The sequence below is a fragment of the Seriola aureovittata genome, chromosome 21 (genome assembly GCF_021018895.1).
Source record: "Seriola aureovittata isolate HTS-2021-v1 ecotype China chromosome 21, ASM2101889v1, whole genome shotgun sequence".
NCBI classification, from domain to species: domain Eukaryota; kingdom Metazoa; phylum Chordata; class Actinopteri; order Carangiformes; family Carangidae; genus Seriola; species Seriola aureovittata.
The window spans coordinates 6,987,658-7,004,932 of NC_079384.1; the positions used below are offsets into that span (position 1 = coordinate 6,987,658).

Sequence of the window (17,275 nt, forward strand, 5' to 3'; positions counted from 1 at the left end):
GTACCTGCAGGTGCCTTATGCTCCACTCATTGGTACTGAAAGCTTTCACAGAGCAGAGTTGTGTCACCTTGCGCAGTCCCGCCCAGTGTACCAACCCAGCTTGATATAAGAGATAAAAATATTTACTCATTCTCCCTCCTGTACACCTTCATATTAATAAGTATTAACTTGTTTTTGGAACTTGGGATCTTTGGGTAACTTAGTTTAGAGATTTACCCATGTTGGGCATATACATACAAAGTGAGTAATTTTAATTATTATTAATAACTGTGGAGATGTTGTAATCAGGTCACAAACTCGAGAGGCAGGTGGAGGTTTACAGAGTAATTTATTGTTGATATGGAGACAGGTTTGGAGGCAGGCTGAGGAATGGGTTCGACGGAGCTGGGCAGGGGACGCTGGGAGACTGGCGGAGCCGAGCTGGGGATGCCAGTAGTGGCTGAGGAGGAGAGGCAGGCTGGAGCTGAATCCAAACAGATAGGAGTCGCAGGTGGTGATACCTGAGGCACAGGAAAACAGCATAAGCATGAGAAACACTAGGACAACTTGAGGAAAATTTGAGAGCTGGCCGTGGCGTTTTACCGCACTGGTACGACCTGGTGAAGACCGGAGGGATTAGCCGGGTTTTATTTACTGGCGTGGGTGGTTGATAAATTGATGAGATGATGAGGCTCACCTGTGCGGATGGGTTGACGGGAGATGAACTAAGTAACCACGCACACGTCTAGACACACAGACACACAGACACACACACACACACACACACACACACACACACACACACAAACACACAGGTATGGAAAAAAAAGGGATAACACAAGGAAAGCGAAGGAAACAACCAAACCCTGATAGGAGAAGGTTTTAAACAACATTCAAACCTAAATGTTGGGAAATAAAGTGTACTAGTGAATCGTTACCTGGTGTCTGCAGACACAGGCAGAGAGTTGCAGTTTTTCAAACTAAACATCTTTATACAGGACATACATGCACGTGCGCACACACATGGTTCAGGCGTGCGGGGTGGGTGGGGGGGGGTTGGCTGGTCCATACATGGTGTTCACAGAAATGGGACAGTGGGGTGTCACATTTCACAACACAGTCCTTATTTATAGGTAGCCAAGTTTCGCTTTGAGCTTCCACCAACAGAGGAGATAGGTGGAGTAGGTTGAAGAGGCAGAGAGCGCGAGGTTCCCACTTGACATTGATTTAAGGACATTTGGATACTCTTTTCAAGAATCTCTGCTATTTTGATACCACAAGGTATTTGTCAGTTATTTATAAGTTTGTGCAACTATTCCCAAACGCGTAGATTAAACTGTAGTGTTTGAGTCGGTAGCGCTGGGAGACTGTTATTTGCCTACAAAACAGGCATACGTGGCAGACGGCGTGCGTATGTGTGAGTATGTCAGAGCAGCCACTGCCAAAACCACCAGACAGAGGATAAACAGAGAAACCAGTCAATTTGACGAGGTTAGCAGAATATAATGCTGTTAAATTAAGTTTTAGGACACAAAATTATTCCAGTTGGCTTGAAGGAAAAAAAAAAAAAAAAAAAAAAACATGTCTGATGTCTGAGGCTCAGACTACTGCATCAGCTTGAATGTCATGAAATGTGTAAATGTCCAATTATACAGCAGTAAACAAAAACTGTGACGTTAAAAATGGAGAAATGCTCATTTGCCACGTGTTGACAATCGGGGCGTTGTATCGAAGTAGATGAACCATTTCAACTTTCCTTCATCCACTTTGGCAACGTGACGATTTGAAGTTGTTCCTTTTACATCACAAATGAGCACAACCATGAACACAAAATAGTGAAAGACTGCTGGGGTCCCATTTGCATTGTTAACTGCATGTTTATCTGGCATCATGCATTCACGTGTTGGAAAATAAAATCTTAACAGGATCGGTGTATACACTTATCCTGCAGTCACAGCTCCTCGTGTGTGTGTGCGTGTGTGTTTGCGCGTGCGCCACACCATGCAGATCACTTAAATTTAGCTAATTGCTGCAAATAATTAAGTTGGCCTTTATACTGATGTCAACAGCACTTGCAACCCCTCCATGACAACATTACAGCAGTGGTGGAAAGTACATTTACTTGAGTACAAATACAATTTTGAAGTAATACTAGTTTGCTTGGATATTTCAATTTTCTACTGCTTAATATTTACAATTCAGAGGGGGATATTAATACTTTTAACTCCTCAAGTGTCTTTGAAGATGAAAATTACATATGCAAATTTGAGATCTACTTTAATTTGCTCCACCTAGAAAAAGTGCTTACACATTGGTAGAATCTTGTCACCCAATGGTAACCCCAGGATATGGTGTCTTCATCATGGTTGAAAAAAATTGGTGTATGATTTTTATGACAGATTCATAGAAAACGAAGGATACCTCATTCTCTAATGTGGGTATCCTGGTTTACTGCGGCCCCTAAACGCAACGTTGTGGTTATTGTATTGCATCACGCGGAAGAAACAAGCCCACCACTACACCAATGGACAACGAGAACACACGGGCGGTTACAGTATGACTGTATTCAACTGATGTACATCTGTTTGTATATCTTTTAAAAAAAAAAAGAGAGATTAATGTTGGTGTCAAAGTATCTGGTATGTTGTGTTAATTTGAAAAACCAAAGAGTAACTTAGTCGCGACGTGGTGGACAACACTAACAGTCCAAACCGTTGCCACACGTGCTCGTTAACTCCTCTGGTTAAAAAGAAACGATCATCGCCGACATTCTCCGTTTTCTGCCATCTCCAGTGTTTCCTCTACCTCTTCCCTAACGACATTTGTCGGTGTCCAGGTTAGTGTGGTTTGTATTAAGCGTCGTTTTTGTGCGTTTACTTTGAGTACAGACAAAGACGGACTATCTGTACTGCGCTGTGCCACGTTGTTGCTCAGTGGTTTGTTTAACTTGGGATAAAGCGTCAAGATGTTGCAACCGTTTTTCCTTTGTTATGACTGTTAATGATGTGATGATATGAAGTATGTTAGGAGATGTGCTAATCATTATTTTACACCTGGGTTACCAGTTGAATACAATTAATGTAATAACCTACTTGGTGGGATAGCAGGCTACTTATATGAACATTCAGATGCCCGTTTGTCATTTACACTTGACTAAAGCTAACTTAGTCTAACTCATTAGCCCTTGCTAACCTTGCTGCCTGTGAGTCACATTCTAGTTGATGTAAACGGGGTGGACAAAACCCCCTAATTTCAGCATAACTTAGTCCAACAGCACCACAACAACAGCCTCCCAAATAACCATATATTTGAATCATGCCTCTCCTATACAATTTCTACAAAAACATGAAAACTTTAGTGGTTTTGTTGCAGTGCTACATCCGTTTTAGCACGGTGCACCTAATGTGAGTGTTTGCACACACATACATTGCTACAGGACATAACATAGACTTGCATTCATTTCCTGGAGACTAACCCTACGCTTGTTCTAACCTTAACCACTGACCCAAGATCAGTATTTTAAAAGTTGTGGATTTAACTTTTGTTCCCAATTCGACAAGCTCTCCCCAATTAACCCATGACAGGAACACACACACACCACACCTCTAAAGTAAATCAGTGGCACAGTATCCTTGCATTGCAGTGTCAGTGTAACATACCTGAAACAACTGTTCAGTTGCCTAAAAGTCCTCATAAATCTGTTTTTAAAAATCTACAGGATAGCTGGGTAATTTCATCTTTCTTCCTTCTTTTGTTTTTGTCCCCTCCTGTCTTAGATGGAGAAGGAGCCCCTGCCAACTGATGATGACAAGACAGAGGTCAACGGCTACACTGGTGAGGAGAGTCAGCAGGCCTCGTCCGAGCCTCCAGCTCGAGCAGGATGGAACAGTAAAATAGAGTACTTTTTGGCTCAGGTGGGATTCAGCGTCGGGCTTGGCAATGTCTGGAGGTTTCCATATTTGTGCCATCAGAATGGAGGAGGTGAGTATCTATTATTGTCATCCATGTTAGATGGGATCCCGAGGGAGACCTATTAATACAGTGCTTAACAGCACGCCCATGCATTAACTACCAACTGTGTGCCTCTGAATCTGGGCAGCACACCATTTAACATTGTGTATAGATGTATACACTATCTGTTAACAACACTTAATACTGCTGTTTTGAAGTCTGATGCGCCAACATCTGGTTCATATCTGTTGGCAGGGGAAACGATGTAAACTCAGAAAAATAGTGACTCAATCTGGTTTCAGAAGTTTTTTACATTTTTGGGTTCCACTGCGACAAGATGACGATTGATTTTGTACTTTTAGTGAATTTTGCTGTCAGTTTGTCTTCTAATAGCAGCTTATGAAATAGTCTCTGTTTTTTTTTTTTTATATTTAAGAAAAACCCTGGAGAACTATATACTTGTCTTACTTACCCTACATGATGTGTAAGACAAATGTTCAATAGAACATAGTATTGCAGAGAGCAGTAATCAAAATGGTTAAATATTCTGCTGGTGTGGGATTGAAGAAATATCTGCTTCTCCTTTACATAATTTTTGTTCGACATATCAAATTGAGGTGTTTATTTGCTAACTGAATGCTGTAACTTATTCCCCTCAGGAGCTTTTCTCCTCCTGTACGTGATGCTCATGCTGGTTGTGGGCATTCCTTTGTTCTTCCTGGAGCTGGCAGCCGGTCAGGCCATTCGACAAGGCAGCATCGGAGTGTGGAGGTACATTTCCCCCAGGCTCGCAGGGATCGGCTATTCCAGCTGTGTGGTAAGATAACAATTGCTATATGGTTGACCCATCTACTAAGACATAGTATATGGTGTTGCATGCATTCCAGGTGTAATTTTGAGTTTTGCACTTCTACTCCAAGCAAAACTTGCCTTTTTTGCTAGAACACCTTTGCCAACATCTAGAAAAGTATATTGGTTATGTAGAGCAAAAGAGCAATGGTGTGTTTTTCCAGTTAATAAAAATGTTTGGACAGAGCTGTGTTGAGGTGCCAGTTGTTCAATTAGCAAGAAATGGTGATGAAGCAAATGTCAGCACCGATCTCCTAATTCAACTTAGATTCACAAAGTCCAGAATTGATTATTGATCATTCAATTACATCAGGTAAATACCAATGTTCCATTAAGCGTTTCTCACAATTTGCCTGGGAACTTTCATTTATTCTACATTCAACATGTGAGCGGTGTTGTTTGCTTGAATATAAAATTGTGTAAAGTGCAGATTCAATGACTAAAACATGATTAATCTATATATTTTTTTAGGTAAAAAAGGCAAGAATAATAAAAACCCGCTCCACTTAGGAGGTGTTAGCTCCTGACAGGAACAGACTGAGTAAAATAGAATCCACACACTGTTCACCAGACTTCCACGGCCTCACACCTTGTAGCTGGAGAAAATATCTCTTCCACAAATGCAAATAGAGCTTAGATCAGTGTGCAGTCTTGTTTCAGTCATTAACTACGAGATAGCCAGCATCAGCTAACCATCCTGAGTCATCACAGTCCTGTAAACTGCGGCAGGTCCCCACAGCCTGTAATTATTCACATCACAGTTCACAAGACTGTTGTGACTCAAGGTGGTTCATATAGCCAGGTATTATCCACTTTGCTTTTTATCTTAAATAACCTTTTTGCACATGTTGTAATAACTCGATTTTTACAAAGTGCAGGCAGCCCTAACTGAAGCATTTACCCTGAACTCAACCACTAACATTAGAACACAACTGCAGCTGTAGAGAGAAGCACTTGCTTTAATTGTCCTTCTTTTTGTGACACTTCCATAGCTATTCTTGACAAAGTTATATCTTATATCTTATCTTATATCTGTCATATCTTCTTATCTTATATCTTGTTCACAAATGTTTTCAGGTGTGTTTCTTTGTGGCTCTCTACTACAATGTGATCCTTGCCTGGAGTCTTTTCTATCTTGGGAACTCGTTCCAGCACCCTCTACCTTGGAACCAGTGTCCAGAACAGGGGAATTTAACAGGTAAACACTCAGCATAAAGGTTCAATACTGACAAGACATGAGCAGTATTACATTGTTAATGTATTGGCTGTGTGTTACATGTAAGACTACTAGATGATTTTTTTTTTCTTTTTACAACAGTAAAAGAATGTGAAAAGAGCTCCCCCACATCGTATTTCTGGTACCGCAAAGCTTTGAATATCACAGACTCAATTGATGACACGGGCTCTTTCAATCCTTACATCGTCTGCTGTCTTCTGGCGGCCTGGACCATCGTGTGCCTGGGAATGTTCAAGGGTATCAAGACCTCTGTCAAGGTAACTGATCTGGTGTGGCACATGGCTTTTCACAGTGTTGGTTTTATTATTAAGGAAGCTGTGCCATAAAAGTGGTATTTTGGTTAATGTTTAACGGCTCTGACATTTCAGTAGGTTATCAGCTTTAAACACTGGAATTACTGGTGAAGTGCTTTTCAGTCAGTTACTAGATGAGCTACCACTACAAGCCTCACAGTTTTAAATGACTGATATAAGTCTGTTTATCTGCACTGTGAAATGCATGTGGAACTGGGATGGTTCACATTTGCTGAACAAACTTGTGTGTGCCTTTTGGAATAGTGCTGAGAAAGGTTAGTGTGATATTTCTAGGATAAGTGTTAAATTATTTTTATACAGCACATTGGCAAAAGGTTAATTTTGATTACTCTGACAGTGTTGTCTTTGGAAGCAGCTGAGCACAAGACTGAGCATTAAATAACTAAAATGTGAAGAGAAGCCCTTAATTTTACGTGCTGAAAATCACTGACTTACCAACAAAATTGCATGTCTTCTTACGTTGTTTGGTCAAATCGCATTCATGCGTTGGGCTTTCGGGGTTACTGTGGGTCATGGAATCTCTGGAATGTGTGGCTTAAGTGTTGACCAACTTCAAATGGTAAAATCCACTTTATGTGATGAAGTATTGGGAGATTTGTAAATAACACATATCAGCCAATCCAGTCTTAGTAGGGTTATACACTGTAATGAACAGCACAGCATTTGGCACAGTGATTTCCTAATGTACTATCAAGATCTATCCTCGCTCGAGTGGAAGTCATTAGCATCGTTTTATGTTATAGCCAACATCTAAGGTGAGGTCTAATCCCACTCAGGCTGACATCAGGTGTTTCACGTAATTACTGACTTAAGCACCTGGCTTCTTGATTACAAGGACCATATGTTCATTATGTAACAAGCAGCAGGCTTACATTAAAGATATGGTGAAACAATCGTCATCTCTGGGGAAAATGGGTTAATTCAGCAGTAAAATTAATAGGATTCAGCAGGGAACTAACTAAAAGACAGTTTACATAAACATAAGGAATTTAAGGAAAAGAGTCTGGATCAAAGCATGTTAACAAGAAAGAATAACATTTGTAGAAATTAGTGCATTTATTAAATAATTTGTAAAAGCAGATACGGAGTCACTTTAGAAGAGTTGTACCTTTTTTAACGCAAAGTGCCTGTGTGCTCAGGCAACCAAATAACTGACTTCCTCTGGCAATGCTGTTTGAATTTGTCAATGTAATTGTTTCTTTTTCACTTAGGTGATGTATTTCTCCTCCATCTTCCCCTACGTTGTTCTGATCTGCTTCCTTGTCCGAGGACTCATGCTGGATGGGGCCTTAGAGGGAATATCCTTCATGTTCTACCCAAAGGTATCTACAGATAAAATGTTTTGAGTGTAGAGAAGTCAGGCAGATGTGTATATTTCCCCGATTCACCTGTTGTTCCCTCTGTTCATTTCTAGTTGGAAATTTGGGCAGACTTGCAGGTGTGGCGGCAGGCAGCCACACAGGTTTTCTTTGCCCTGGGTCTTGGCTTCGGCTCCATTATTGCCTACTCGTCCTATAATCCCAAGAATAACAACTGCCACCGGGATGCCTTCACTGTCTCTGCTATAAACTTCCTCACATCTGTGCTGGCCACTCTGGTGGTGTTTGCTGTGCTCGGCTTCCGCGCCAAAGGCAAAGTCATGGAATGTGTAGTCAGGTATGTTGTTTGATATGTTATATCATGTCAGTAGGGCTGAACATTGTGTAACAAAAAAGGTAATTTTTGCATTTCACTTTCAATGAAAAAAAATATAAATATGATGACGATGTGATTTTCGGTGGGGCCTGTGCTAAACGAGCATGTTCCCGTTTGTCTGCAGAATATAATTTGTAGGCAGGGCGTCTCTGTAGCACAATGCTTCATTTATCGCATGTTATCATAAAATTTCAGCTCCTTCGATTTGGATGTTGCAGTGGGCCATATTGGGATTTTTGATAATATTTCGATTAATTTTGCAGCCCTCCTTGTCAGTGTCTGATCAGATTTTTACACAACATGAGGAAGTAATATATCTTATTGAATATATATGTTTATGATTGTATATTCTTTTGTCTTGTTCTCAGAAATATGAATGAGCTATCGGAGCAGTTTCACAGCGGCCATGTGGATGAAAACCTGATGCCAAACTTCAACTACTCTATTCCCAGTTCTGTGCATGTACAGCGCTACAGGGCCTGGTTTAAAGAACATGGAAATAATGTCCCTGGCAATTTAACGGACTGTGACCTAGAACAAGAGATGCAGAAGGTAAAGACTGACTTTTTGGACTAATGTAAAAAAAAAAAAACTAGCGTATTTTGTTTGCTGTACCTATAAACTAAAGCTGGCACTCTTGTTTGTGTTCAGGGTGTGGAGGGTACAGGCCTAGCTTTTATTGCCTTCACAGAGGCCATGTCACTTCTGCCTGGCAGCCCTTTCTGGTCAGCACTCTTCTTCCTCATGTTGCTCAACTTGGGACTCAGCACCATGTTTGGCACCATGGAGGGCATCCTCGCCCCGCTCACTGACCGCTTCAAAACTCTGGCCAACAACAAGACCAAACTCACAAGTAAACACCTGTTCCATCATTATTCCTTTACCCATGCAAGTCTCAACATCATATTACTGACATGACTGAAGGCAGAGTAGTGTTGGTTACAAGTGATTCTGCACTTCAGTAATTAGACAGCAAACATAAACACTGTCTTTATCAAGATGTCAGTCAATTTTATGTTGCCCAGTATGTGCTGCTGAACACTACTACCCTGTAGATATGAAGACCCAAACCCAGTACATTGTTAACCCAGTGACATTATCGGTTGTCCTCTCTGTATTGGAGAAATTAAGAAAGTAGATTTCCTATTTATTATTGCCACATAATTTATCTTGCGTCCATCATATACAGGGGGAATAATTGAAAGTTTTCAACCGGCTACCTCATGGTTCATCTGTCATTGCCCTTGGTATTTTATGTATGCTAGCAGCCTGGAGCCCACATACAGAGTTAACTAATTTATACGGACATGAGTTAATGATTAAAAGTAACCATAAGTGATTTGTTCAAAACAATGCTGTTGCAGTTTGCTATATACAGTGCATATAAAAAAAAAAGTGAAGCAATGTAAATCTTAATTTGTTATTTTTTTCTCTTAAAAAATAAAAAGAACAGAGTACCATTTTTATATATATATATATATACACATATATATATATATATATATATACACACTGATATATATATATATATATATATATAAGTTACATGGCATTGAGCTGACACTAAACAGGATTTCCCCCCAGGCCGATTTGCCCCTCTTGATTGCATATTGTTTCCTTAAAGAAGTTGTGTTTTCTCTGACATGTCTGTTCTGTTTTAGTTTTCAGCTGCATCATAGGCTTTCTGATTGGCCTGCTCTTCACCCAGCGCTGTGGGAACTACTTTGTGATGATGTTCGATGATTACTCTGCCACTCTGCCCCTCATTATTGTGGTGGTGTTTGAGACCTTCAGTGTGTCCTGGCTATATGGAGCAGACAGGTTAGGTCTATTTTCAGACTGTGGGTAATTGACTTAAATTCCATGTGAATTTAAACTGATCGTTTAAGTTCACTCAGTCTCTGAAAGTCTACCACTCTCTGTTTCTGAAGGTTCCTTGATGATATTGAGGCAATGCTGGGCTGGCGCCCCAGTGTGGTGTACAAGTACCTTTGGAAATACGTTTGCCTGCTTTCTATGCTGGGGTTGCTGGGAGCCACCACCATTCGCATGTTCATCAAAAGACCCACTTACATGGCATGGAACCAAGCAATGGTATGGATAATTATATTAAAAAACGCTCCCTAGTCGCATAAAAAATATTGCTATTTGATATGGGATGTTGAATTGTTGCATGCATGTTTCTGTTTGTGGGGTTTGTTTATTTTTCTCAGATATCTTAAACAACAGCAGCTTTAGGCAGTGGAGCCACTGTTTTTGTCTGCATGTAAACAACATGATGGTATAGCAAGCTGTCTCTTGCTAAGAGACTCTCTTCACACCTAATTATTCAAAGATATAGGTTTTTCTCAGTTCACATTGAATATGCAAAGCAGAGTAGTTATAAGTTGTGGTTCTTTAAGTTGTTGAGTGATTAAATTTTTTCTTTTTTTCTTTTTTCCTCAGGCCTCTGAGGAACACCTGCCGTACCCTGGCTGGGCTCTGGCTGTTCTGGCTTTACTGATCATAATTGCCATGATGCCCGTCCCAGTGGCCTTGGTCCACGCTGTTCTGAAGGAAACGACAAAGAAAATATCCAGAGATACAGAGAATGGTGAATACAGCATGGTAAGCACAGATGACAAGTGTGACACTCCCGTGACTGAAATGACAGAAGTCGAACAAAGGAGCAGGACCTTTGCTTCTTTTTCCTAAACGCTGAACTTGTGATATTACAATGTGGGAAATGAACCTGCAGTACCCAGTCAAAATTTAACTTTGCCATTTTAAAGGACAATTTAATTGCGTCTCCCTCTTTTGTGGCGATATGGCACAGAGAGCAAATGCAGTATATACCGAAAGGTTCAATTTTTTTAATATTTAAAAACTTTTTTTTATATGTAAATGAAGTCCAAACATATCCACATGATATTACTTTTTTTTTTTTTTTTTTAAATACTACTGTTCCAACCAGTCTACCAACTTTTGAAAAGTGTGTAATATAGAAAATATGGAACAAATAATATATTGCCATATGATGACTAAAAGGTTGAATTTCCAACAACTGCTGATTTTTAGAGTTGTTGTCCCAATGTTTTAGTTTTCAGTATAAGCCTTGGACATCACATAAACACGTTCCTGCATTTTTTTTTTGTATAAATAGTTCACTTGTACATTTATCTACAATAATGATGACTTTTTTTTTCACCTTTATAAAAACACTCACGTGTGAGATGTACCTCATCATTTCAAGAATTGATACATACTACTTTGACAGTAAATATCCCCAAAAATTCCTAAACCAGCAACCTTTTGCTCCTCATTTTGTTATAGACAGAACTTGTTACAAAAGGTTTGTGAGACTGTTACACCAGGAAAGGGGAAATTCAGGTATGTTGAAATGAAGTACAGCTATTAGGTACAGTATTAATGCTATTTACAACACAGAGGCCATTAACAACGTTTACAGCTCAACACCACTGACTCCTGAGTCACTGTAGATTCTACAGTTTCAGGTCACAGGTACTATATGTATTCAGGCAAATTGTGTATCTACACATTTCACACTACACATGTATGTGAACATTCTCTGTTCAACTTGAAATCCAACAGCTGATGTACAGTATATGAGTATGAAATTTCTGGCTTTGTTTTACAGTGATTGTCATTTTAACATCACTGTTGTCTCGGTATTGGTAAAAGTTTAAAATTCGACTCTGAAAATACATTTCTATCATTCTGTCATGTCCATTTCTGTGACATCAAACTTCAGCAACAAAAAAATCATCTGTTGTAATGAATACAGGAACAAGGGCTGTTGGCAACCTGCAGCCTGGTTTTTTTTGTTTTTGCTGAACCGGTTGATCAAGTGACAGCATGGTACACACACTGAGGGGAAAGTCAAAGTTGTAATGTAAATATGTATATAGTACATGGGAAAAGTCTTCAAGAACAGATGTTATAGAAATTTGTATATCAATTTGTACGTCAGTTTTTACATCAAATTTGCATGAAGCATTGTTTTGTCTTAGTTTTTTAAGCTCGGGTTTAGGAGGAAACTAGGTGCATGTTTATTTCAAAGGGCTATACAAAGTCTCTGACCGGGCAAAGTACTCCTTTACCTAAGATGTAACTATTAATACATGTCATGTAATTGATGTGATGATTTTTGAGAACTATTTTGTACACTTAAGTCCTTGATCATCATCTTCTTCTGTTTGCAGTAGCCATTTTTCTGAAGTTAAAGGTGTTGGTTTTTTTACATTCTCAGTGGGTTACTATCCAAATGAATTGACCTCATGAACTTTAATGCTGCTGAATGTAACTTTATTGACCCTAAGTGCCTTCAGATTTAATGAGGCTGATTGAACAAATGTTAAAAGCATTCCAGCATATAATTTTAAAAATTTCTTTTGGCAGACTCATTTTTCAATAGTGTATGTAGTTTGTCTATATGAAATGAATTTTTAAGAAAATGTAATATAATGCCACTTCTATGTAATATATTGTCGTTCTTTTATTAAAAAAAGTACAGCAAAATACTGTATTAAAACAATCCTTTTGTTTGAAATGTAGCTTTTACTTAAACTTGACTCATAAGATTGTTCAAGAAAGTCGTGACTGACTTGTTAGACAGTTTTCATGATTTATATTTTTTAAAAACATGGCATAAATGAACATCCAAATAAAAATGCTGTTTTGCAAGCATGTATTACAGTTGTGCAAAGGAAATACTTGAGAAATACTTTGCGTTCTAAGTACTGGTGAACCCATAACCGCAGGAACTGTTGTAACATACTGTAGACTTGTTGCCTTACCTTTTTACTTCTGAAATAAGGCTGGTTGATGTTTGTACTTTCAGTTCAGAGTTTGGAATGAATAAAAGTTAGGCAGACAGTGTTAATGTCAGCATTGATGATTTTTAAAGGCCAGCTCCAAAGCAGAAATTAAGCAAGTATCAATAAGGTGTAAGTGACTCCTGGGATGAGAGGCAGAAAAATTTATCCACATGTGCCTTAAAAATGGATGTAGGAAGCCAACTTCAACTCTTTCATTGCTGTCAAGAAAAGCAACAAATACCATAAGTCAGATACTGACTGGATGTCCTTCATATTCTGTTGACAAATCTGCTCAGATAGTGATGTCTTCTTTCCATTAACTAGTCGAGGCTTACTGAGCGTGAACTTACACACATTCACTTTGGAAAGGACACTTTTCCAGTATTTCTCACAGGGCGTGTCCATTGAAGCATTTGCTAGGTCCATCAATTACTTAAAAGCCCAGATGCAAGGGCAGTTTTTTAAGGGGTAAAGAGCGTTTCTGCAATCATGTTCCCCACCAACACACACTCCCATCACCTGCTGTGTGCTGCTGCGCATCTGCACCATTATCTGCCTGGGAAAGTTGAAACATATCAAGGCCTCCGCCAAGGTAATCATCTGAGCAGCTGTTCAACGACATGTAACAGCAACATAGTTTGTTTTTCTTACCGACTTGTGATTGTGCAGGTTGTAACAGGATCTGCCTGATCAGGAAATATTTCTAAGCCACACCAGCTCTTGCTGGCTGGAGGCAGGTTTTAGTTTGAGTCTTAATGTGTCTTTAGAAGTGTTTGTGGAACAAGTGCAGGTGGCCGGAAATATAATGTTCAAGGCTATCAAAACCTAAGCCACTGACCTATTGTAGCTTTAGCTTTAGCTTTAAAACCTCTTTTGATACTGTGAACAATTTGTGCATTTCTTTGTTTTTCTTTCATATCTCTCAGTCCTTGAACAGTTTGAGTGTCCTTGCAGACTCCGGGAATGGAGCACACGCTGCCTTTACTCAAACATGCTTCAAACTGGCCAACGTAGAGGATCAAATATCAGACTGTTACAGTGTCTAAACAATGTCTCCAGATCAGATTGTCCATTAAGATTGGACAACGAAGAGTAGAGTGGAATATAATTAATTGTATACATATGTAATTATTTTGGAATACTTGTTTTAGTATAGTATGAATTACTTAGAATTATGTTTGATATATTTGACCAGACAATCCTCCTGGTAACTGTGTTGTGTTATTCTACAGTTACATTTAAAAGATCTTAGATATTATCTTTAGGATTAGATTTATTTATTTATTTTTTTGGCATAATAGTTGTTTGAACTTCATATCACGTGCACTCTGCTTTAGATGTGGCCTGTAAGCCAGATGCATGACATTGAAGCAGTACATTTATGTGTCAGTAGGGAGCTCTGCTGCACTTGTGTCAGAGCATCACTCTGCTGAAGACAATAGGTGGTGTGAACATTACACTCCTGTTTGGTTTGTCATTTATATGTTGGGTGGCTCTTTCTTCTCATATAACAACTTTTATTGTCTTTTAAAAGACCTAAATGAAAACACTGATTTCACTGGCTTAGGTCAAACTACAAATTCAAGGTCAAATTTTAAAAGCTTTCAAAACATGGTGCCAGGGCAGAACATGCTAAAGGAAAGCCTTTCCCCTTTGTCCTTTGGCTAAACACAGCACTTGTGTAAGTCACCTTCTTCGACGCGTATGATTGTGTGGAAGACTAACTCACAGGTGTCCCCTTGGAAATATTATGTGTCTGGGGAGTTTAGTTGTCTTGGATGCAGTATCACTTCAGTCAGCCAGAGGCAGAGAGCAGAGGACCAACACCCGGCAGAGAGAAAGACGACATCCTCGCTTCGACCTCAGGTAAACACAATTGACAAAATTTATTTCAAATGTTCTAAGTTTGAAATGACATTAAAATGAATGTATGTGTGTTTGTGTAAGATGGGGAGGTTGATTAATGGTTTCAGAGGCCTCTTTTTAGAGCAGGACCAGGTGAGGTTTACCACATTCATCTGGAAACTTATGACGATACAGTATGAAGAACAATAACTATATTGTTCTGAAAATATAATATTTTATATAATATCCATTTACGGTGACTACAGTAAGTTCCTTATCGGTCCTGTTAACAAACAGGAGAAAGTGTATTTATGCTTACTTTCAAAATACGTCAAGTTTAGTACAGATATTTTTTGTTTTGGTTTCATTGATTATATTCTTACAACTAACTTATTTTTGATTTGTAAGTGTACCCGTGGATGATCCACATGGCGGGCCTGGCAGCTCTGTGCCTGCTGCTGGTGTTTCCACTGAGCAGCTCCCAGAGCACCCTGCAGTCTGAGCAGGAGATCAACGCCCATCAGGCTCCGGCAGCAGCACCTCCTCCTCCAGCACACATAAGGGACCTTCTTAGCAAACAGGAAACCACTCACTTAAATGCAATGCGGACATGTAAGTCTATTCACATGCATCCTGCACAGTGTTAATCTTAGAAAGAACTCAATAACAGAGATGTTGCATGAAGATACTCGTGAACTACACCAAGTTACAACTTGTGAAGGCAGCTGATTTTTCCAACATGAATGTGGAGCCTAACTCTTTGTCATGTGTTCGTGCCTGCACAGACAGCCATGTTGACAAAGATAATGCCAAAGTAGGTCTGTTCATCGCTGCAGCCATGGGAACCTTCACTCTGATGGGTGCAGTTTACTGTATCTACAACAAGTTCTACACCAAACAGCAGTACCTGCACACCCAGCTTAACAATGACCCAGGTAGATTAACAGATTTTTATTAATTTGTTAACTTGTTATTACTGCAGCTGTGTGGTACCAAAATGCATTGCTTGAAGGGACTGGTGGAAACCTGTACTTTTATGTACATGTAAAAACACGTATGTCTGCCCTACTAATCGGCACTACAGCAGAGAGAATTATCAACCGAAACAAAACTGAAAAATTATAGCTATGGGCAAAAATCACATCATCATCATTTTTATATTTTTTCAGTAAAAATGAAATGCAAAAATTACCACTGCCACTAAAACCTTGACTATCACAATTGCAATATCTGTCAAAATAATTGTATTATGATTTTTTATTTTGTATCGTTCAGCCCTGAATATAAACTGTCTCTGGACTCATCAGCGTTTCAGCTTTTTCCCCTCCTGTCTCTTGGGTATCATTTGTTGAAAAGCAACACAGGCCCTGTTGGGTTATTAAACATGAGCATGCTATGCTTCGCTTATTGGCACTGTGCAACATGACTTCTCACTACCGAAGCACTTCCTGCTTGCTTCCATTTGGAGGCACTAATAAATGATGTTGCATGGTGTAAATAATACAACAGCAAATGTGTATATACAGTAGATATCGAATATATGTACAGAGGCATGACTGATGTCTTGTGCTCTCTCCTGTGAGCTAATATTTAAACAAAAACATTTGGATTGACAGGAAAAATGAATGAATTTTCTTCTATCTCTGTCTGCAGATTTGACCACAGACCCAATGGACCCTCCGCCTGTGTTTTTTCACGCCTCTGTTGACTCCAGTGCAGTAGATGTGCGGAGAGCTGGTTACGGCTCGCTCTCGGACACTCCATCCATCATCTCTGTCCCACCCAGCCTGTCCCCCCCTCCCTCTGCCATGCCCTTCCCTCCCCTCTTCCTCTCCTCTCACTCTCTGAGAACTATATCAGCTAAGGATCTGGAGAAGAGCTGTATCTGATACACAAAGCTTAGTAAGCAGTCTGACACCTTTGAATGACGTTAAGAAGAAGTAGTTGCTATTTGAATGTACACGTTGTTTATCATTATCTGTACACGTTAGACACATTTTTAATCTTTGTGGGGCAAATGATGCTGAAAATGTTTTCTTATGAAAACAATGCATGAGTTTCAAACCTGGGGAATGGGTTCAAACATACAACCTTACCCAGTGGAGGTTTGAGACCAATAGGAAAACGCAAAAAGAAGAGACGAGACCTCCTGACCCATAGGCCTCTCACTGCCCATAAACACCATAGTTTGCCACAAATCTGCCCTAAATATTTGCCTGTGTATCACAACTATATGTATGAGCTGTAGTATTTTGTGCTGTATGTTTTTACAGTAACAATATGAACCAGATATTCTCTGCACTTTATCCAGTACTGTCCATCCTCTCAGTAGTCGTCCAGTGTGGTACCACAAAATAAACAGTCCAGTGACGAAATAAATGCTCATTCCAACTCCTAATGCTCAATACTAACAGTCTCATAGTTAAGTTGAAGTGTAACTGATTTTTCAAGCAAAACACACACTCCAAGGGCAAAATCCCAGACAAAGGTATGGAGTCATTCCTTCTGAGGGTTGAAAATAACTGTTTTGTCTGAGAATTTCAGGAAGCGGCTGTTATCAAAAAGACTCTGTCAGTCTTTGATCTGTG

The 17,275-nt window shown here is 39.5% G+C and overlaps 2 protein-coding genes and 1 long non-coding RNA gene across 7 annotated transcripts; 2 read left to right on the forward strand and 1 right to left on the reverse strand.

The window, feature by feature from the left end:
• The first annotated feature begins 138 nt into the window (after positions 1-138).
• On the forward strand, positions 139-12,559 carry LOC130162047 (sodium-dependent neutral amino acid transporter B(0)AT2-like). 3 transcript variants are annotated; one of them, XM_056365486.1, is made up of 12 exons: positions 139-240; positions 3,756-3,960; positions 4,590-4,747; positions 5,857-5,977; positions 6,098-6,273; positions 7,542-7,652; positions 7,745-7,986; positions 8,394-8,577; positions 8,677-8,878; positions 9,687-9,846; positions 9,957-10,119; positions 10,471-12,559. In XM_056365486.1, exons 2-12 carry the CDS (start codon positions 3,756-3,758, stop codon positions 10,717-10,719), a joined length of 1,971 nt encoding a protein of 656 aa, XP_056221461.1. In that variant the 5' UTR covers positions 139-240; the 3' UTR covers positions 10,720-12,559. The 3 variants fall into 3 exon arrangements, with proteins under 3 accessions (XP_056221461.1, XP_056221460.1, XP_056221459.1); XM_056365485.1 differs by lacking the exon at positions 139-240 and adding an exon at positions 1,150-1,260; XM_056365484.1 differs by lacking the exon at positions 139-240 and adding an exon at positions 1,949-2,815.
• On the reverse strand, positions 310-1,007 carry LOC130162049 (uncharacterized). 3 transcript variants are annotated; one of them, XR_008826220.1, is made up of 3 exons: positions 918-1,007; positions 583-724; positions 310-500 (listed from the first exon to the last, which is right to left on the reverse strand). It is a non-coding gene; the product is annotated as an uncharacterized LOC130162049 (long non-coding RNA). The 3 variants fall into 3 exon arrangements; XR_008826219.1 differs by having other exon boundaries at positions 597-954; XR_008826218.1 differs by having other exon boundaries at positions 583-954.
• A 1,993-nt stretch (positions 12,560-14,552) lies between the features above and the next one.
• On the forward strand, positions 14,553-17,078 carry LOC130162655 (uncharacterized). Its single transcript, XM_056366428.1, has 4 exons — positions 14,553-14,708; positions 15,096-15,299; positions 15,473-15,622; positions 16,341-17,078. Exons 1-4 carry the CDS (start codon positions 14,621-14,623, stop codon positions 16,574-16,576), a joined length of 678 nt encoding a protein of 225 aa, XP_056222403.1. The 5' UTR covers positions 14,553-14,620; the 3' UTR covers positions 16,577-17,078.
• Positions 17,079-17,275: the final 197 nt, after the last annotated feature.